At 38.4% G+C, this 22,691-nt stretch overlaps 1 protein-coding gene across 18 annotated transcripts in view; it reads right to left on the reverse strand.

The window, feature by feature from the left end:
- Positions 1-22,134, reverse strand: part of RC3H1 (ring finger and CCCH-type domains 1) — a 56,457-nt gene extending 34,323 nt beyond the window's left edge. For 5 of the 18 annotated variants that reach the window (XM_035898097.1, XM_035898092.1, XM_035898104.1 and 2 more), the window contains exons 1-2: positions 22,075-22,132; positions 824-1,191 (exon numbers count right to left, since the gene is read on the reverse strand). In XM_035898097.1, the coding sequence (XP_035753990.1) occupies positions 824-1,054 (231 nt within the window). In that variant the 5' untranslated portion in view covers positions 1,055-1,191; positions 22,075-22,132. Of the gene's footprint in view, positions 1-823; positions 1,192-6,701; positions 6,725-22,074 lie in introns of those variants that run through there. The other 13 variants (XM_035898106.1, XM_035898107.1, XM_035898102.1 and 10 more) reach the window with 6 other exon arrangements.
- Positions 22,135-22,691: the final 557 nt, after the last annotated feature.

Consider the following 22,691-nt stretch of genomic DNA (forward strand, 5'->3'; position numbering starts at 1 on the left):
TCCAGCCTCAGGAGGTATGGGTCACAGGAAACTTAACAGTGATCTACCCATGATAAGCTTATGCCAATTTAAGTCTGTGCTGCAACTGAACAGGACAATCCTGCTTTCCACCCATCCCTGCCCCTTTCCTTGGGCTGCCATCAGTACCAGTGCCACTGGAGTGCTCATCTCTATCAGATCACTGGTTCAGCTGACCTCATGAGTACACATTCCAGCAGAAAGGAGAGTCTCAAGCAGGCTCCCCCCACTCAGCTATATGGATTTAGATTAACATTTCAGCTCAGGAAGTTACAATTCCAGAGCACAGTTTCAAATTAAATATAAGTCAGTGTAAAGGCTGCTACCAGAGGTGTCTGTCCCACTTCCCTCACTCTCCCCCCCTGTTTTTGGGACAACTGATCACAACTTCATAAGGGTGACTATGGTAAATCAAGTAAACTACCATGGAAGAATGGTTACCAACCAGATAAGCTCACTGATCCAGTTCATCCTTTTGGCAGAGCAAGGCTAGACATGAGCTGGGGAAGAAGGACGGGAACAGAACCAACCTGTTCTGCTGACAGCCCACAGTTATACCAAATTAGATGTAACAAAATCACAGTCAAGCAAGTAGTAGAATCAAGATTTGAACTGTTCTTCCAGGCACCTCTACAACAGCACGTCAAAGGTCTAAAACCTGTATTCATTAAAGTCAGTTTAAAAAAAGTAGATGACTACTCTACACACCATTAACACAGTCACATTCTTTATTCATAATTTGTCCTCCTAAAAGAAAGAAGGAAAACAACATAGAAGCAGATTTTAACAAAAAAAGTACTGATACCTGAGCACCCACTAGTTGCAGCAAGGCTGAGTTCACAGGAAGGAGTTCAATGTCTGTATTGATAGTGGTCTGGTCAAAAGGGCATGCCTTACGGTGGAGCTTGTTGAGGCACATCTTGCAGACAGTGTGGCCACAACCCAAGCTGATGGGCTTCCGGATTGTTTCATCGAAAGTCTGTGTGCAAATCGGGCAGGAGAGAAAATCCGTCCATTGTGGAGCTTGTACAGGCATTGCTTCAGGAGTTAATTGACAAGACAAAAATCTAAAGCACAGATTCCACTGGAATCAAAATCTTTGAAAAAAAAGTCTGTTTGTTTTTAAATATCTTCTGTAAGTACAGACAGTCAGCACATAGTGTGAAACATAGCCTAAAAGAAAACAGAAACAGAAAGTTAGCATTCTCTACTGGAACAGGCATGTGAAATCCTTTGTGCTAGGTAAATACCACTTGTAGAGGTATAGCTGAACTAGGAGTCCAGTTCTGACATTAAGTAGAGGACTGAGTCATGACTTGCTTTAATTCCAGCTTGTGTCTGGCACTGGAAGTGTCACTAAAACCATTTCTGCTGTTATGCAGCTTAAAAAAAAAAAAAAAATCAAGGTATTTATCTATCTCACTGATGATATAAGACTAATTAGCTTTTAGTTTTTATGTTCTCTTTTTTTCTTTACAAATGAGTCAATTAACATCAACCAGATTTGAACAGACAGACAATTTTTGAAGGGCTGTTGTGCTTATTCCACTGAAACAATTTTTTTTACAGTATTCACTGTGAGCTTTAAATAATTTTGCTTAGACAAGGCTTCATACAAAACCTCTATCACAAGCAAACTTTCCTCCGACCAGTGGTCTCTGGATTAGCACACAATGACTCTGCGGAAACATGTGAGCTGCCATAGCCTCAAGAAGAAATGGGTGAATGGCTCAGGGTACAGTCAGACACAGTCTGCACGCAGTACAGCTCACGCACAGCACTAGGTAACACCACATACTGCTACTACAGCACCTTCACACAAGCTGATCTGTACAGAGCTGCACCATACCATACGGACTTATCCGGTCACACCTCTGTTACCCTGGGAATCTCCATGCATTACTGGGTATAATTCAGCATTGATAACTTGCCCTCAGTCTGCCCATCAAGCAGCTCCATCCCTCAAAAGCAGCAAGAAAATTTCTAGAAGTCACTTTGGAACAGAAGGGTGCCAATTGTTTCTCAGGGACCCTTTTCTACCCCTGATTTATATCATTAATTGCCTACCTAGAGATTAAATTGACAGAAAAAGTAAAATTTTTAATGCATTGAGAGATTACGCTGAAACACGACAATAGAGGAGAACCCCGGAGATCTGTATTACTTGGCACTTTTGAATCAAAATGCTAAGAGGATCAAATGTTATTAATTACAAGGGCATGGAAGACAAGTCATCTCTACAGGACAAAAAAATTAAATAAAAGCAGAAATCCACATGTGAGGAGAAATATTAAAGAGTAGACAGATGAAGTGATCTGAAAAGAATCATTACCAAAAGGAAAATTGGTAATAAAAATATTTCTGATATATGGCTGGCTTACTTTCTATCACCAGTGAGGTTAGCAAAAAACAATGCAGGTCAGAGATTTACCACCAAACAGGTTTCTTCTACATCAAGCAACAAAGCAACAACAAACCCACCCCAACCACCCAGATGTGTTGGTTTCTCTTTCCCACACACAGCTGGCTTAGGTTTCATACCGTGAGGTATGTACTTGCTTGCTAGTATCTGTTCAGATACAAAGTTCTTATATCAGCAAAATAGCAACTGTTTATCAAATCTTAGTTTAAAAAACAACCTCGAAATTAAAATCTCAATTCTAAGTAGAGAGAAGCTTCAAGTTAGGACGTCTGCAATTCAGAATCAAAGCATTTTAACATAGCAACTGAAGTCTAATGCTAAAACAGAAACTCTGAAAAGCCTCAGGCTTTTGTTCCAGAATTTAGTGCAATGTTGTTCATAGTTCATCATTTTGCCAAGGTAAACAATGAAGAGTTACTAGTTAAGCTTTTAGCCACGTTTCATCAATAAAAAAAAAAAATACTTCTATCTTCAGAAGACAACATACAATGCCACGCAGCCACTGTTTACCAGCCGACAAGGAATCAATAAGAAATCAATACTACCCAGACAGGGTGGTACTGAGGAAGAAGCACTACGTGTGGTTAACCCTATCACCACCATTGCACAACTAGAAGATCTGCCAAGGTTGTTCAGGGTGTCGTGTTCCCCCTCTCCCTGCCCCCACAACTACCTTTTAATACAAAGAAATAATTTTTTTTTCATCTTGTCAGCAGACAGCAAAATCATTCCTATTACTACTGTACCATCAAAACCCAAATGAAAACACTTATACTTGTAAATTACTTGACTGAGCTAACTCCCTAAAACATCGATGAAATTTACTTCCACACCCCCTTTATATGTTTTTAAGTATACAGTATATAGTACTTGGTATCAAGTATTCCAGCTAGAATCATTCTTTGTAGACCAAATCTGTAATAGGAATCACCTCAAAACTCCACAAAAATCCTTCTGCAAAGAGCAGTACACAGCTTGATAAATCTAGTGTATGTATTGCTGTGCTATGAAATACCATTTGCAGATCAAAATTTAAGAGCTGAATCATATTGCTTCCTTTCCACCACACTGGAATTAAAATATCCACCAACAATTTCCCAGACTCATCCGCAGTTCAGGAACAGTTTGAACAGTCTATCTGAAACACTGATTATTAACCAAGCATTAATGAAAAGAGCAGTTTCTTACCAACAGAGGAAATCTAAAACCAGAAGCTAACGTGAAGCTATACCATCTATACTAAAAAGCTGTTGTGGACATGGAGACTCCACCATTCCAGACTCTGAACTGGAGGGAAAAAAAAAAAAAAAAAAAAAAAGGAGTTGAAACAACTTTAACATGAGTTAACTAAGAAAAGAAAAAAAAATAGAATAAATTAGTAAACGGAGACCTGTACCTCTGGCCCCTCCAGACAACTGGCATAATGCAATAGGTCATATTTATTTACAATCTCAACAGTTGAAAGAGAAGTTTGGGGAGTCTGGGGAGGGAGGGAGCAATTAGTGGCATCCCTGATCCCTTCAGGTCTCAAAATGCTGGAGAAAAACGGAACCAAAGCTTACACACAAGCACAACTTTCAAAACGATCTTAATGAGCCCAAGCCTGTCACCAAACTGTCAGAATAGAAGGGCACATGGCATGTGAAATGAAAAACCCACTGCACTGAATGTGGCTATGCAATCACTGGAGAGGCTTGTTTCACCAGTGGTTGACAATTCCCCCATACCCATGATTGACTTCTCTCCTACCCTTATTTCACCACCCTGCAGTGCCTGTGGACACATACTGGTGCCTAAATGCCAGAGGAAGGCCGCAGATAGCACTGACAATAGAAAATACTGGCTGGTAAAAACCTCAGGAAATCATCTATTTCAGCACAGTCTAACTGCTGGAACAGATGGCCAACTGGCTTGATCAGCCAACCTTTTCCCCACAGGAAAAAATAATAGCTGTTTGAGCAAACACCACCGCTCTGCTAATAAATCTCCCAAGCAGATAGCACAGAACTGTGGAATTCCTCTGGTCCCATGTAGGATGGCAATGGCATCACAGGGACTGATGGTTCATGAGCTGCATGCATACAGGCTGGCACCAAACCAAGTACTGCTGCTGCCGCCACAGCTTTCCACATACATGGACCAGTTTTCCTGCTGGATCTTCAGTGTTCAGAGAAGAAAGCAGAGCCAAGCACTGAGATACAACGTAAATCTCTCCCAGGCACAAAGCATACAGACGGGGCATACACAGAAGTGAAGCTGGGAAAGATGTGCATCTTTTTGCAAGGTTTGTGACTTGCTATAACCTTGGAAATAACTGGAAGCAAAACACTCTCTAACTTCAAAGAGCTACTTTAAACAGGAGAGATTACAAACAGCAGTAAAATGATGGAAACAAGTGTTTCATTACCACAGACAGCTACTGGAACTATCCTCACTAGAGAAAGACAACACTTCCTAGTACAGATAGGATAGAAAAAGCATAGTCACACTTTCATGGTACAACACTTTTCTTTTTTTTTTTAAATATTTCTCTCCAGCATTACACTAGAGGTGAAGAAAATGCAAAGAATGCAAATATTTATAGAAGACATACCCATTTAAATAAAATCCCCCTTCCCATACTATTATGATATTTTTAACCCACCCTCTCAATTTGCTAAGGATCTCACACTTATTAGGTCCAAACACTTTAAATACACATGCACATTTTGTGCATGATTGAGGGGGAAAAAAAAAAAATATACCAAAACCCAAGAAAACAAAAAAATGAGACACATCCACAGTACATAAATTGGAAGACAAGAGCTGTAAGAATGAAGATGCCCCAAGACATATGCCTTGAATAGTAAATTGGGACCAGAGACAGTTTTTATTCCCTTTTTTCTGAATCCGAACACATAAAATATCTGTATGCAAGTCGTCTTCTTGTGCTTTGCCTTGCATAAGCTGGTTTTACCCACAGCTAGAACCACCTGAAAACATTTCTCCTCTCTTCTGAGCCTTCCCCCACCTCCCAAGAAATCCCTGAAATTCCATCCTTCAACTCAGACTGGAAATGTCACGCTGTAAACAGATCAGTGACCTGTCTCCTCTGGGACCCAGCCAGTGTTTCAGAGAAAAACAGGATCATTCTATAAACCACCGGGACAACTGTTCAGTGCTTTTTCACATTTCTTACTCTGCTGGACTACAACACAGAGGGGTGACGCAGTTCTCCTGCCCAAGCTGTGTTACATCCGTGATGACCAGAGCCTTCCACACGTAGCTAGAAAGCTTTGCAGATTCAACCCTCGAGAATAAGATGTTTTTAAAACGCAGAACCAATTGGATTGGAACTTTGTACCAATACTCACTGGCATCAAGTTTCACACATGATGACATACAGGCAAACTCTTCTGCTTTCGGTTAAAATTCAACACCCTCTAAATTAATCACACTCCAAGTCCTTTGGTGCAGGTACCAAGTATATACTGACTTCCCTCACAAACATGTTATTTGGACCTAACATGTACTAGCACAGACGTATCATGTGCCACTTCGTCACGCACAAGTTAGCGCTGATCTTTCCCAGCAGCAGTCCACAGTAAGTCATGTTACAGTTTAAGGCAGATGACTCAGCACACCTACAGGGCACCCTCTGCTCAGTTTCAGTACATACAGCTCTTAAATGCATTACCTGCTCCTGTGTTTTTACATATCTCTCTACTGCATTTCACCATGCTTTTCTTACTCAAGCAATATCATCATCTTCTTGACATTTGAAGATCAAAATTCTGAATGTCAGTAATTTTTATTGTCTGCTTTTACTTTAGTCCTGAAGCTGTTTCATTTTTTGCTGAGTCTTACTCAGAAACAAAACGAGCAGAACTTCTTGTAACAGTTAACAGTGAACATATAAGTAAGCCTATTTAGCGTAAAACTTAACACTAAAGCAGCTCCTCACTGCTAAAATGAACACAGGCTTGCTAACCGATCTCCTCATGCAAATACAGCTCTTGGCTAATCTATAATTTAATCTAATAAAGAAAATACCATTTTACTAATTCTTTTAAAGATTCTTACTCCTCGGTACTAACATAAAAATTGCTGAGATAAAGTAACATAGCCAAAGATGCAATTCTCTCTCCTGTGGGACTGGTTCTGTGATACATTAATTACTTCAAAACTTCTCTGACACATGACATTAAAAATAAACCAGTGACCTGAATGAACAGATAATAGTAGAACAATTCCTAACTAATCAGTATTAGCAGATACTCACAGTGCAATCTTACCCAACAACTGGACCTCTCCATACTTGCCTAGTGCCAGAAACGACCAATTATCACAAGTGCTTCACAGGACCTATTTAAGTAAGTTTTCCATTTCAGTGCACTCCAGGTAATAAACAGCATTTCCAAGAACACAGAAGTGTCTTTCCTCTCTTTCCTGAGAAGTGCAGAACCTAATACTTTAAAAAGTCCTGAATTTCATTTTAGGGAAAAACTGACCTGACAACCCATGGGAAACCCTGACCAGCCAGAAGTAATGGGTTGTTTGTAGAGACTCAATACTGTTCTCAAGAGGCATGCTGAAGCCACACACACACAAACACCCCATACTGCCAGCTTCACAATTCACAGAAAAGGACAAATCATGCTAGCTGTGTTTTCCATACCCAGTTCCACAGAAAAACCTCTGAAAAAAAATTTAAAAGAGAGAGAAAGCCCGTGCCTAATTAGAGAAGAGTACATAGGAGAAAAAGCTTCTTACCTCTGCCCGGGGAGCTCCATGAACACTAATACAATAAGCTCAGAATAGTATTTCCGATAAAGTGAATTTTTTTCCCCCTCCTGTTTGCTCTCTGAAACTTTGCCATACACCATCAACTGACGGCAAGTGCTTCAGTTCCTCATTCCTCCTCTGCACTGCACGCATGCCTGTTCGCATGCACACTCCCCAACACCGCTGAACACTCGCCCAGAAGACAGAGCTCTGTAACAAAAGAACTTCCCACCCAACAGCAAACCCTGGAATTGTGTGTGGTACAGACGTTCTCACCCCTCCTTCAAAGCCACATGAACACCAACAGGCTTCAGTGGCCATACACTAAGTCTCTTTAAAAAAAGGGGGGTGGGGGGTGGTAAAAAGAAAATTATGAACACCATCGAAATTCTGTCCCAAACTCACTGAAGCTCAGTAAAATCAGCTTCAAGATTTGCCTTCCTTTATCCCCAGTAAATTTTATTTTGACTGTGAAAACAAAGGAAGAAGTTTATCTACTTTCATGCAAAGGTCTCTAACTTGGTAGTCTGTAAAGTACCTTAGGAAAACAAGGCCACTTAAGGACAAGATGTTATCCCTCATTTGAAACTTCCTGGCTTGTAACAACACAAGGGAAACAAAAAACCCCAAAACATCACAGTACCTCCCCAACAGAGGATCTAAAAGCAATTTATGATGATACAAGCTTCACAACATCCTGTGAGGCAAGAGCTAATGTCTTAACAACAAAAAGGAAAACTGTTGAATGAAGTTTTATTTATCCAGTGTTTTTTCTTGACCTCTTATTCTCACTCAACATTCAATCACTAGTCTTGCACTGTTAGGGTCACAAACATTAAAAGACAATAATTGTGTAAAGGAAGCTTAAACCCCCCTGCTTATACCCCTCAGAACAAAATCTGCACATGGCTCAAATAATACATTTTCAGGGAAGAGATAAATTACTAACTTCATAATTTCTAGTTGATATGATACATCCCTTACAGCTTATTTAAAAGAAAGGGGAAGTGACTAACTCTTAATAGTAAACAGTTTAATGACCTATTACCTAGGAAAACTTTTCTACCAATCATAAGGATTCCCAAGCCCATAAATGTCTAGGGAGTTAACAGCAGACAAGCATGTCTAGAACATGTTCCTTTCATTTCTAATTAGAAGTTCTTGCATTTGTCAAAGCAAATGACTATAACAGTAACACAACGTTTAAACCAGAATTTAAAAATCAAGGAAGAACCAAGTAGATTAACAGAAGAAAGGCAGAAGGCACTTAAAATATCCACAACAGTTTTTAAAAGAGACTTTGGTTCAACTGGTCGAATACTCAAGAGCTATCAATCCTGCTCTTGAGGAGGCAAGCAAATAATTTGCTTTTCCCGGAAGCAGATACATGTTTGCACAGTTGCTTTCTGAACACCCAAATAACCAAAATAACTGCAACAGCTACAATTCTGAAAGCTAGAGCCAGTGATCAAGCAATAAATGCATCCCTGAAAAATTATATTCTGACATTACAATAACTGGGAAAGTTAAAGAAAGGACAATTGCTTATCCATACCAGAAGACCAGAAAAAACAGGTTCAGGTTTGTGTGTCCAGAAGGAGTAATCTCTCCCACGACAGTTTCTCAGAGTTTATATAAAAGCCTATATTGCAAAAAAGTTTTGTTTGGTTGGTTTAAAAAAACCAAACAAACCCCACAACTTTCAGATTTGCTAGTGCTTGCCATCAGATCACCATGAAAGAAGCCATAGTAAAGATAAACAGGACAAGCTTGCAGAAGTCTTCAGATTCAAGGGTACAGACACACATTACCTCCTCTTGGTGTCAGCTAGAGAAGCCACTACTTTTCTTTACTCATTCCTTTCTTAGGCATTCCAGCTGAACTGTTTCATAGTTGAAGCTAGCAGTTTTAAACTTAGATCTTTATTAATAAACACAGGTAGGCAGAAGTGTGGGTGCACAGCAATTACACAGCCAATACCTCATTTTAACTGAAAGAGGGCAACAAATGAGCCAAACAAACAGCTCACCTAAAATTAATATCTAAGTAGTAAACTTCAAGAAGGCTAAGCAATGGGAAGTAGGTAGCATTCTGTAGACTGCAAATGCTTCAGCTGCACAGGCACAGGTGAAAGAACAGGCACCTTTTCAGTTCTAATCTGCTGAACAAACCCTTTTTTTTCCTATGTACCTTTTAGTGATCTGAAGTATCAAAAGTATCATAGCAGTAATGGGATTGGCATCTGCTAATGAGAAACCATATTTAATATCAAAATCACTAAGGCCAGTATCATTCCTTTCATGCAAGTTACCTGACTACTACTGTAGGTGTTCAGTAGATGAAAACTAAATTTAGGAAAGGGGGAGGGAGGGATATCTTGTTGCCACTGCAATGCCTTTATAATTTCTTAGACTGAGATAAGTAGACATGAATCATTTAGTTAAGACCTAGCAGAATACAATGAAAGAGAAAGCATAAAAAACCCCAACCTATAAAAAATTAGAAAGTGTTGCTTGCCACCCACTCTCCAGTAAGTGCTCCCAACTTGATTCAGCAGCTATAATTCTGCTTTGATGTCAGTGACACTACTAGTACAGTAATGCTATCATTGCAACGTTAAACGTCAAGACAGAGAAGGGGAGAATTCAAGTCTGGCTGGAGACATTGGTCAAGAACTGTCAAAAAAAGCTCCCCAGCCTCCAATCTACGATACAACCCTTAATAATTCCACCCCCCTGCCCAGTAAGCTTTTATAATAGAAAAACTGTCTCTGAAAAGAAAAAAAAAAATGCGAGAAATTGCCAAAGCTGAATTTTTTTGGGTGCTTTGTGTGCGTGCATGCTTTTTTTGCGGTGTACTGTGAAAATATTACTGAAAACATTTATTTGATAGATATACAAGGCTAGAATCAAATAATCATCTGAAGTTCATCTCCACCTCCTTCCCCTTATGTTCAAGAATTAGCATCACACTGTTGACTCTCCCCAAAATTATTTGTTTTCAAACTACCTAATAGATGTAAACGGAAACCCTAGCCTCACATGTCCAAAATTCCAGGTGCAATAGTAAGGAAATGCTGAAATATACGTAACAGTATTAAGTGAATACACCTGTTACTGCCAAACCTAGGAAAGAAGAGCCTTCTATTTCAATGAGTCATTGAAAGTAAAATGTAAATGTAAAATTTCATTTTATATAGAACTTCAGAGGTATTCAGAAAACAAATATTTTAAGTGCCCACTTGAAAACTTTGTCTCAGAACTTCCTCTTTAGTTGTCCCCCCCCCTTTTAATTTCTTTGATTTAGAGGTGGTTTTTCTTGTCATTTAGTAGATGCTGCCCCCATTTTAAAAATATGTCCAACAGCTTCATGTTCATAACTGTTTACATAACAGTAGTCTCTAATAAAGCTTCAGTTATTCTATTCACCTTAGAAGCAATTTTATTTTGGAAGACTGCACTTAAACTTCAAAAAGATCTTCTAATAAAAGCACAAAGTCATTCAAGAGCAGCAAAAATAACTAATAAATTTTTAAACAAAACTACCAACGTAGTTGCTCATCTGCTTGTTTTTTAATTCATGAGTTCATTTTAAACATATAATAAGAGATTCCTTCTTGTGATTATAATATGTTTCATACAAAACAATCTCTAGAGTACCACGATGTTATTTCAAAAGGCAGTGGAGCACCTAGTTTGCTGACATGTGCATTTCATCACAACAGGAGTTCACAATGACAAAGAAATCTTTTCATTCCCTAAGCCTTATTATAATTCTATACCCCGTTACACCCTCCTCTCAAAGATTCTGAGACAGAATTATTAAACTACATCAGCTTCAAGAATTCAACTCCTCTACTTTAGGCACCTGTTCAGTCAACCATGTGATACCATTTCTACATCAGTAAGAAACTGTATGGCACCATCAACTTCAGAGAAAAGATGCACATTTGAAAACAGTTGTCAAAACATTGTTCTGCTTACCACAACACTGCACTTGTAACAACCACTTCCAAGAAGTGAAGGTAGGCAGATTGAGGACTTGCTATTAGAACATAACCTAGGTTTTTGCCATTTCTCTCCCAGATCACAGCTTAAGCCTAACTGCACTCATCCTGTCTAAAACTAAAAAGAGAGTTGTTAAAAGATTAATGAAAGCACCCAAGCCATAAAAAAAGACCAAATCATAGCAACCACAACCTACAAGCATGATACTCCAAACAAGATTTAACACTGCAGCAACAGAATCTCATCTCCACTAAGCAAGCAAATAACCTGCATTGCTTACCGCAAGCTAACATGGCTTAACCACTTAACCTTGTGGGGACTGAAGCATCCAGACTTAGTTTTCGTTCTACCACCAATGAAGACAGATAATGAAACTTTACCTATCTGGCACTTTCAGTGCAGTTTCGTGCAAGAGTTAGAGCAGGGCAAGTCAGAACTGCTTCTCAGAAAGTACTCTCATGCCAGGTCTAGATCTGGCATGTCATCTACAACAGGGACCTAAGCTGGTCAAAACTAAATCTCTTTCCTTCCCACATTAGCTTCTAACAGGCTCCAAAACCTGCTTCAAATCTGTTAATTGGTCAAGCAGCCCTGGAAACATAAGGGAAGGAGTTGGGGAAGCACAGAAGAGGGAAACTTCAAGACAGCCTCTTTTAGCATCGACACAGACTTGTCGAGTTTTTAGGTGTAGTTTCATGAGCAGCTTATTTTGACACAACCAGGGCAACACAGATTTTTAAGTATGTCTTCATTAATGGAAGCCATCTCTAAAGTATTGTCTAGATTTTAACTACACATTTAAATGCTATTAAGCAATCCTAACAGTGAGGATGACTAGACTAAGTTTGGCATGATGAGTGTAGGTGAAATGGAATAAAGAACTCAAGTGATAACAATCCATGGAATTGTTCCTTTATACGAAACCCACCTAAAAGTTTTCTAGGTTTCAAAAGATAATGCTTCACCCCTAGATTTAACCAATGTTTCTTGACAGTGCAAGTCAGACAAATACAGTCACAATCATCCTTTCACTTATGGTTATAGCACTGAGCAAAGTGCAATCTAAAGAAGATGAAAGAATGCTGTAGCAGTCCATAACTCCAAGTTTTCTTACTACTCCTAGAACCAGAGTTGCACACAAAGAAGCAATCATGTAAATGCTATAATAGCTGATACAAAAATAGCTTACAGGGACCAAACTGAGCCAGAAACCCTCCTTTGGCTAGCCCAGTAGTAGCTTCACTGGTAATAATAGCAAGAATATTAAGATAAAGAACATAAGTTTCACAGATGACTCTTCTGCTTGTTTCCATGACACAGGCTGCAATAATGTTTTAATAATATAACCTAGTCTACACTGAAGCTCTGGAGTCATCCAAGGTTAAGAAGCAGATTGTTGCAGAAATGGCACCGAGCCTGGTGAGTTTCAGCTCTGTTACAACAGTTGCATTAAAAGCAAAAATATTAACTAGTCAACATACTATTAAAAATTTTCTCTAGACCTCTGAGCATAGTTTTGTCGTAAAAATCCAAACACCATTCAGCATGGACAAACCTGCTCATCACTTTGAAGTAGTATTAAATTACTATTCACACAGGGCTTAAAGTCTTTAAATATCAGTAGGAGAGGTCACACAACTGTTGCTCAAAAGCAGGTTAATTCAGGTACTTCTGACTCAGAATGTAATTGAGCCTCATTTGCTTTAAATGCTACTGGTGATTCAATTTGTAGCACTGCTAAAAAGAAACTGGTGATTCAATTTGTAGCACTGCTAAAAAGAGCACTTCCAGAGGCCTGAAATAGCCCGGGGCAAGGTACTCCTTTTGAATGAGACTTTTCATGTAACCTTCATTATAAGAAGAAAAACCCACCTTAAATACTTTGCTGCTTTGGTGTTAGTCTCACTTACCTTCCAGATTTATAAAAATAGCATCTTTTCTTTACAGCTTTACAAGATCATTAAAAACAGTACTTGTGGTTTTAGTGAGTGGAAACAAAAGGCTCAAGTCTCAGGGTTTCCATTAAACACCTACTCTTAACCAAGAGCAAACATCTCTGAGCTCAACCACAAAAATGAAAGCTGCCTTTTTTTTTTTTTTTTACTTTTTTAGTTATTTTTCTTAATATAGCAAACAATGCAAGACAGTCATGTGTAAGAGAAAAAAGCCAAACATCCAACATCCCATTGCTCCTCCACTCAGTAATAGATAAAAACTATATTTATTTTTGCCAAGAGCTTGAATTTAAATGGGAAAAAAATAATCATCTTACTTCCTCTTAAGAGGCTTTGAATTATAACCTTAATTATAAAAGTTTAGAGTTACAAAACTTCAAAATCATCCAACAAAGAGAGCAAAATACAATAATCCCAGGAAGTTACCTATTAAAAATCCACTGCCAACTTGATGAATTTTGCTGCTCCGGCCTTGTAAAAGCAGTTCTACTCCAGACATGTAATTTTATCTTTTTGAAGAAAGTTCTCTTATTTACTGCTTACTTTGCATGAAACTTGTTCTAAGTGGAACGGTCCATGAAGAACAATTTTCTCATTCTCAGTTTATAATGCTAAGTCTTAAAGATGTATTCATCTCTGAAAACATATTACAACTATATTACAGCAGTATCAGCAACCAGAATGAGGTAAAATAAAAAAATACATAGGACACCATCTCACACACTCTATTGCCAGAGTTCTATCACTAAACGTATACAGTTCTCCATAGCATGCTTAACTAGTCTACCTTTTTAAAAGCAAAGAGTAAACTCCTGCTAATGAACCTTATTCACACAAGATTAGACCTCACTCATGGAAAACCAAGGACTGGAAGATACTCAGAAAACAGTAATGAAAACAGTAGCTGTGCAGTCAAGCATCTTTGTACTTCAGTTGGGTCTTTTAACTTCCATTAGCAATCTCCTTCTTGAAAGGCACACCATCACAGGCTGCTATGAGACTACAAGTGTTTGAGCCTTCACCCCTGACTGCAGTATTACCTATTCCAGTACCTTGAGAGTAAATCGGACAAATGTTTTACAGTTAATTCACACATGGACCACACAGAAAGTTTCTACCAATCACACCTCTATTGCTGCAGATCAAGTCAGGGTAAGTGACAAGTAAGCCTTGTAAAGGCAATATTTGCCTGACTTGATCATTTAAATTCCCTCTGTCCTGTATTGTGTAAACCCCCGATTAAACAGTAGGTATCTAAAAATATGAAAAGAATAGGAAGGAAAAACTAGGCCTTGAAACCATCTTACCACCCATGCAGTCAACACCCCTTTACACATTCCTGTGTTTAGTCACTCACTGTTTTGGGAATAAAAGCAAAGACAGTAAGCCAAAATTGACAAACAATTCAAAACCAGAAAATTCTCATTTCTGTAAGCCAAAGCCACCTGTAATAGCACTACAGAAGCCCTCGTAATTGCACTGGGAATTATCTTCTTCAATATATAAAACCTAACAAGAACAAAGTATTTAAATGTATTCATTAGCATACTGCGGTCACTTGATTTTCACAGGCTTACTGTCAATTTTCATTCTCTAATGACAGCTCACATACCAGCTTGTCACATCAACATGACTGATTCTACTCCCACTTCTCAAAAGCAACGCTAATTCATTAATGTAATTTCAAAACTTATCAGATGTGCTTGAAGGAAAGGATTGCTGTCACTCACTTCCCCTTCCTGAAGGCTCCCAATTACTGTCACATGAACCGGCAACTGAACCAATCTAAGTCTTACTTTTTCCCATCCTGGTTCCCCAGGAGGAGGGTGGGGGGAAAGGACAACTAACATTTTTATTTATCAGCTCAATTCATATATTACTCACAGGAAGACACAGTGGAATAATGTTGGTTTTTTTCCCTTCAGATCTTACATAAAAGAAAATACACCTGTGATCGTTTTAATACCTAGTGAGTAATACTGACACCACACCCCATTCTCATCATGCAGTGCCTAATGTGATAGCCACACCACTACACCCTCAAATACTGACATACAATTTACCTTACTGATTCCAAGTAGTTCTGCAGACGACTTTCTGGTATGTCCTGAAATCACCTACATCATGCCCAAGCTTCAGTTTGACAGAGCTCAAGTTGTTCTATTCTAAACTGGTTGAGTGAAGCTGAAAACCCACATAAAAATGGCTGCAATCATATAACTCCTCCTCAGAAACACACCCAGAGACATCCCCACCCAGTCCTTGTGTGCTATTTTGCTAGAAACATTTGACTGTGAAGTTCCACTGAGAAAGGAGTGACCAGCAAAGCTAACTACAGATCTGCTTGCTTAAGCCATGTAAATCCCCAGACTCAGAAAATCAGGGGGGAAATATTTCATTGCTATGAACTACAGTGCAAACACTTTGATGCTTAATGTACAATAACCCAAGTGATTCATTTCCGATACACCTGGTACAGGAATAAATGCTAAAAAGAAAAGCCTGAAGGCGACTTGCCAGTTTTTATGTCATCTTATTAGTCCTATTTTTATTCCTTCCTTTTCACAAATGCTACAGAAATGAGACAGAACATCACACATTAAGAAGAGATGAAAGTTTTGCCAAATATTCCACCCCACCCCGAATGTATTCTGCAAAAATTACAGTGCTTGGTGAGAAGATAGGTCTTCTTAACTCTGGTAATTAGAGAAAAGGGATACATTTAGTACAAATATAACCTATGCAATATATTTTGCTTTGCAGCCAAAAAGCTGTCAAGTCTCTGCTACCAGATCCCTCTTGCTCTAACCAGAAGTCTGCCCTTTTCTACCAGCAGCCCTCAAAACAGGAGGCTGAAAGAGAAATGCTGCTCTCAAAATCCAAGCAGGCCATCAAAGGTGACTTATCACTATATAGGTCCTCAGCCTGGGAAGTACCAACGGGGCTGTACCTTTTTGTTTTCTGGTAAAGCATTTAGGAGAGCTCTGTCCACAGCCTTACACCTTATTGTTTTAATAATAAGAGTATTTTTATTGCACTCTGATAGACCTTTTATTTCTACCTCCCTAGTCACCAGTAAAATGCCAAGCAGCATCACCAAAGGGAAAACTGAAAAGCTACATTTCCCAATGCACTCCAACACAAGTCAGAACAGGGTTATTCCCTGATACCTCCAGTTGCCTACTGTTATTGACAGGAAACCTCTTACTTCTATGAAAGAGCAGATAGATGGATGATTTAGAGGGTTTCCAAACACACCATCAACCCTTACTTTGAGCACCTTTTCTGTGCACTAAATCACAATTATCAATGCAAAACAAATTACTTGTCTCCCTGAAGATCTTCAACACAAATACATCCTTAAACTTGACAAATGCAATAGATGATTTAGAAGATAAAAACAGAGGGAATCGTGAAGTAAGCCATCTTCAAGTCAGGAAAAATCTCTGTATAAAGTACAACACAGTAGATAAATGGCATAAAAAGGTATCACTAAGGCAATGTTTTCAGATAGCAATCACAGTGTGACTTAATACAGGACACAAATACAAGAGAGTAACAATGCACACAAGCATTAGCAAGTCCAGAACACATCCTTGATGGCTCACACCTTTTCTGCAGAATCCAACAAGAGCTGGCAACAAGACAGTCACATTTAAAATAGTGTGGACTATTCCAAGCAACCAAAGTTAACTAATTCTCACTTTCTGCTTGTTGTATGAATCACCTACAAAGAAGTTACAGTATCCAGGCTTCCATCCTTAAAGCCTGGTTAAACAGGGAAGACTAAAATTAAAATTCACCATTTTAACTAAAGTTTTTTGCAATGCTACCAAGACCTTTTTTTAATTAATTCTACAGGAGGTCTTTTCACACAACTGAACAGGAGAATGACTCAAACAGGAAGGACAGCTTGAGTTGTAGCCTCTGGTTTAACTTACCCAGTCCATTCCATCAAGCCAATTTAGCCTAACTTATTTTTATCTTTCTCCTTTCAAATTTACAGCAACAGCCAAAGTAGTCACGAGGGAGCGCACCATGAACAATGGTCCCTAACTTCTCACCAGTTCCAGAGGAAGCAGTGACATTTTGATAGTCCCCAGTAAAGTCTAAGAACAAAGAGTCCCACGGTTGCTCCGTTATCCAAACAGCCCATCCTGCAAGTCTGAATTGTCAAAGCAACAAAATTAATAGGCAATGTGCCATCTCTGTTACCTGCATTAGCTAGCCAAATTGAATACTGGCTCAGAACAAAGTTACATTAAAAAAAAAAGATCACTTAGAAGGAAAGTAGCTAATACCAGAGAATGAAAGATCATTAAAGAGAACAGAAGATGTGAAGACACCCATGGATCCAGGGGGGAAAAAAAAAAACCAAAACACAAAAACATCCTACAAGAAAACAGAGCATTTTAGCAAGCAAAGAAATAAAGACTCCTTACAGAAAAGTCATTTCAAGTCTGGAAAGATACACGGGAGAGTGGTATTTTCTTTGTAATTGCTTTAGTAATTTGTGAGACTTTGGCCTGTTCTGATCTATTTTTGAAACAAAATCCACATTCTCTTCACAAAATGAGTAAGACTAAGAATTACTGTCCTTCTGGAGCTGCTAAATAAGAGCCAGTTGTTTTCCAGCTTCCAAAATTTTTTAATTTTAATGTCTACCCACACAATAATTAGTAACAATGCAGATGACCAATAACAATGTCAGTATTATAATAAACAAGTATTTATCAAGATCTTTTGCATTTGATTAATTTGTTTTGTTGTTTACAACAGGGTACTTTGTCAATTTGTTACATGTAAACACCTGAGCTCCTCAGACATGTCTAAAAACAATTGCCCAAATGCCACGCAAAAACAGATTTCTTAATTGCTCTAGAAGAGCTCAAGAAATACCTACCTAACCAAGCTAGAAAATACATCATACACTACTGGGAAGATTTCTCATTTATAGAAGGAGGAGGCTGAGACTTGCTTCACAGGATGCATATACTCCTACCCTTTCTTCCCTACCTCCTGTCTGAAACAGGACAGCACTTTGCTGTTTCTTATCTCCTCAAACCACTCAGAAAACTTCACTGTGGCACAAAACCCAGGCTTGATTTTTGTAAAGTGAACTGAAATAGGAATTTTAAGTTGTGAAACATCAGAGATGATTGCTTCGCTGGACTCATGAACATGAGCAGATTTTTCAAGGTCTCATTAGCACAACATTCACTTGTAAAGGCAGGGGAAAATTTTCTACTGAGCCTCACAGAGAACAGCTTACACTCAGAAACATGAGATTTAATTATGATTAGGCCTGCATAACTGCCAGAATTATTAATGGTCATAAAATAATGTTTATGCAGCATGCCACCATTTCAGAACACCATATAAGCTAATCAAATTCACTTTCTACTATTTCTTTCAAGTTTGGTGGCCATTAATTTCAAGGTCTCTCCTTTGGCTCTTGCATCTTGGCACAGAATTAAAAAAAATAAAGGGCACAAAACACTTCAGTCTTGCTGTACTGTGAGTACCAGATTCATCAGATACAAACACTCGATAAAGAAGTCTTAACACTTTAATTTGTTTGTACAGTTCCTAACATCAAATAGTACCCAAAGGATTTCCATTCTAAACTGATAACAAAGTGGGGGGAGGGAGGAACAAACTGAAAGAATGTGACTTACTTTTCTTGTAAGTCAACACTAAGTTTTATTTTGCTCACTTTTGAAGGACATTTTTATTACATAGCCACTGTAGTAAAACATGGAAGAGTTACTCATTCAAGTACAACTGCTACAAAAGGTGAAGAGTGCTAAGTCAGTATGAATAATGTTTACTCTCAAAACAAAGCACAGAGAAAGTTAAATGCTACTGAACACTGAGAGTGTTCCACAGAAGCTGGTTTATTAATAAGTAGGTAATTAAAACCACCCCACTCAGCATGCATTTCAATTCATTCACTTCGTAATACCTTCACTGAACCTCACTCCTTTTGCCCAGAAGAGCTCTTAAATTTGAGTTGGAGACCAACACTGCCTGCCACAATTTAACAAAAATAATTAGCTCGCAGGTCCCTGAAGACCTTCAGCGCATAATAAAGTGACAAGATTCTTGCTACTCTAGTAGCAGTCTCCTTTCAAAACAGTAGGGAACTTAAGAAGTTGTAACGGAAAAACCTTCAACTTGCTCACCATTTGAACTGAAGCAATTGCTAGAAATTATTTCAGGATGAAGTTTTTAAGACCTTTTACAACCAGGCTACAAGCACTACTGCTCCATCAGCTGATGAACCAGAATTTTATTATGAACAACAGGTTTAAAACCAACCATACCTCAACATTCAAAGCTTATCCTGACAGGGTCTGATAAACACAGAACCATCCTGAAAAATAATGACATTTGGAATGCTCAAATTTTGTTAAGATTAACAGCCTGCTTTTAAATAGTAGTTAACTAAATCATTTTAAAAACACCTACTAAATTGGCATAGTAGAGGGATGAGATAAAACAGACTTTCCTTGTTAAAGCAAAAACCAAACCAGAAGAAATCAGGAACCACCTGCAAGATTTAGATTATCCCAGACTAGCGTATTTCAGTTACTTCAGCTACTCCACACTCTTTGTTTTTTCAGTTATCTTGTAGCTGAAGCACAGTCCTACTACTACTGAAGTCTCAGATTAACATAAAATGCACACCCAAACTCCAGATATTTGTGTGATTGAGAAATAATGCTTTACGTGAAGGATTTAAAAAAAGTGGTTTTACAAGACTTTTTGCAAGAAACCAGTAGTAAGAGGGATACAGCAAGGCAACCATGTCACAGCTACTTTAGTGACTTCAAGGTTAGAATTAACAAACCTTCAATAAACCCTCCAGCTTTTGTAATGCTGAACTCAAGACTCACCACACTATTACCCATCTGACACAAATACTCTTTTCTGTGTTCATCTCAAACTACATAGCAACCTCTGCCATAATCTATGTGAAGCAAATGAAAGTTCCTTCAGCCACATTTGCACTACTGTTCAGTTTAACTGCGTATCCTCCATTTCTTATGTTGCAAAAGAGGAAAAATTGAATTCTTTTGTCTGACAAAACAACCCTCTTCCCTTGCCTCCTCTCTCCTCCTCCCAACCACCTCTCAAATGAAGATTTTTCTCCATGTTCCTAATACTTTAACAGTGTAGCTAACATTGTACAAAATAGGTAAAGGCACACAATCAAGTGGTAAAGAGATTTTCTGTATTATTCTACATGTGGTCCTCATGCTTCCCGAGATCTTTTCTTCCCCTCCCTTTTCTTCCTTTTTTTTTTTTGGGGAGATGCTGCTATTTAGACAATACGACGTTTTTCGTCTGCATAATGCAAGTGTCTCGCTCACACCAAGTTCAAGCCTGAACCAGAGCAAAGAGCTACCTCCTCACCTCCTCAAATGTAACAGTAATACCTACTCGCAGCCATTTTGCCAGTCTTACTGCAAACTACTGGAAGTCTGCCTGCATAAGATTTCTGCAGTATGTTTCTAATGTATATAATAAGCCATCTCTACCTGCCAAAAGTTGTCCTAGACCACATGTAGCTGCCCTCCTTCTGACTGTATTAGAAAGAAATCTTAAAGGGGAGACTGGGCGATACCCATCACACCTGCATGAAACACACTCCTCTGCAAATTCTAACACAGAGCAGTGCACAACCAGTACTGCTTCTGGCAACATAAATTTGCAACAAGTTATTTAGAAATCTTGATATTTCTATCACAAAACTCCCGTGTTGCTACCATGCAGCAACAGGAAAGCTATTTCCTCAAGCACCAGAAAGTCTTTTTATATCAGAAAAATCTATTTACAATAATCTGATAAGACTTTAGCACCTTCTTCCCCATTACACATTTCCACAAATAAAAAAAAAACTCTTTAGAAAGCAGTTAGCCCTTTGAAATGTAATACCATTTCAACTTTTACCGTACTGGTAACCAAGAAAATGAAACTGATGTAAAAGATAACTACCAAGAGACACACTTCTTGAGAAAAACAAACGGTCAAACTAAGTGATGGGAACTGTGCCTAATTCAGCATGCACTGTGGAATATCTCTGTACAGAAAGGAAAGTAACACAACATAAGTAAATACTTGTGGTTTTCTTTCTCAGTTATCATGAGTCCAGATACTTCAGACTGCATTACTGTAACATAGCCTACACAGAATCTTGAAGGTCACACTGAAATTTCAGCTGGTGCAGGATGTTTATATAACAATCTTTCACAGCAGAAGTATATATCTTTATTCCTGTATGATAATGTTTTCATACTCATTACCAAATGCAGTCCAAGGCATTAACTTCAAACTACAAATTTCCCCATGGCTTATCTCTCTGAGTCAAAGTTCATGACTTTTTTTTTTTTGGCCTAACAGCCAATATTACTTGGGATGCTCCAACAACCACCCACCTGATTTACTGGGTGCGGGAAGAACCACCACAAAACCACACAGAGTGTCATCTACAAAATGATTCAGTGACTCCATTGGGGAAAAGTATTTTTTTTAAAATGAGCAGGCTTTGCAAAAAATTAAAGTGTCTTATAAAGAGTTATCTGCTTAAAAGGTACCTTATAGTGGCTGCTGCATAGCTATTTTGAGATGCTCAGGATGTTTGGGAGCCTAAATACAGGCAAGTTCTTTCCTTCTAGTTCAGCTTTACACCTCATACTGTTTGAAAGCTACGATTCCACAAGTTCTTTCTAATGGATAAAACACTTTTTCCAGGTACCCAGCAAGTAAACCAAATGATTTCTTGTGTGGAAAAAAAAAAGGTAATTATCCTTCATATTATTATGTATCACAGAATGTGAAAGGTCAATTCCCTAATTATCATGAAACACCCTTTTGCAGTACTGATTAGTTAAGAGATACAAACCCTAAATAAAATGGGATGTCAGTCTTTGCCATCATTACCAAAGGTGACAACCATCAGCATCACCCAAGACCCCTGAACCACCTACGAAGAAATTAAGTCAATATTTTAATGTACACACCCACTGAATCTCATCTTCTGTAATGCTTAATTCAACAAGATTGATAATGTTTTCCACTGTGATTGCCAGTGATTCACTGGCAACATGGCAGAAGTTTCCAAAAGCAATCCTGTTAAATTACTGCTCATCTGCTTTAGCATGACCACTTTTATATAATAATATATATGTCCCAAGATGCCTGTAAATTAAACCCTGACATATCAACGTATGCAATTTCTGGATTCATATGTTCATCTGTTCATTGGAACATTAGTTTTTAAAATAATTATCAGCATACAACAATAACAAATTTCTAAAATATTTTGCTTGAAACTAAGCTAGTTCGGATACAAAGCTGACCAAAAAAAAAACCCCACCAGAAAACACACAAATAACTTCCCACACATCTCCATTAAGGTTACTGCTGCTCAAAAGTGACTGACAAGCGCACCACTCAAGTCTCTGGTTGTCAAAACAGACTGCACTGATGGTACCTGCGTTTCTAAATTTCCCTCAAAGC

The sequence above is a fragment of the Egretta garzetta genome, unplaced genomic scaffold (genome assembly GCF_000687185.1).
Source record: "Egretta garzetta isolate BGI_Z169 unplaced genomic scaffold, ASM68718v1 scaffold187, whole genome shotgun sequence".
In the NCBI taxonomy this organism is placed as follows: domain Eukaryota; kingdom Metazoa; phylum Chordata; class Aves; order Pelecaniformes; family Ardeidae; genus Egretta; species Egretta garzetta.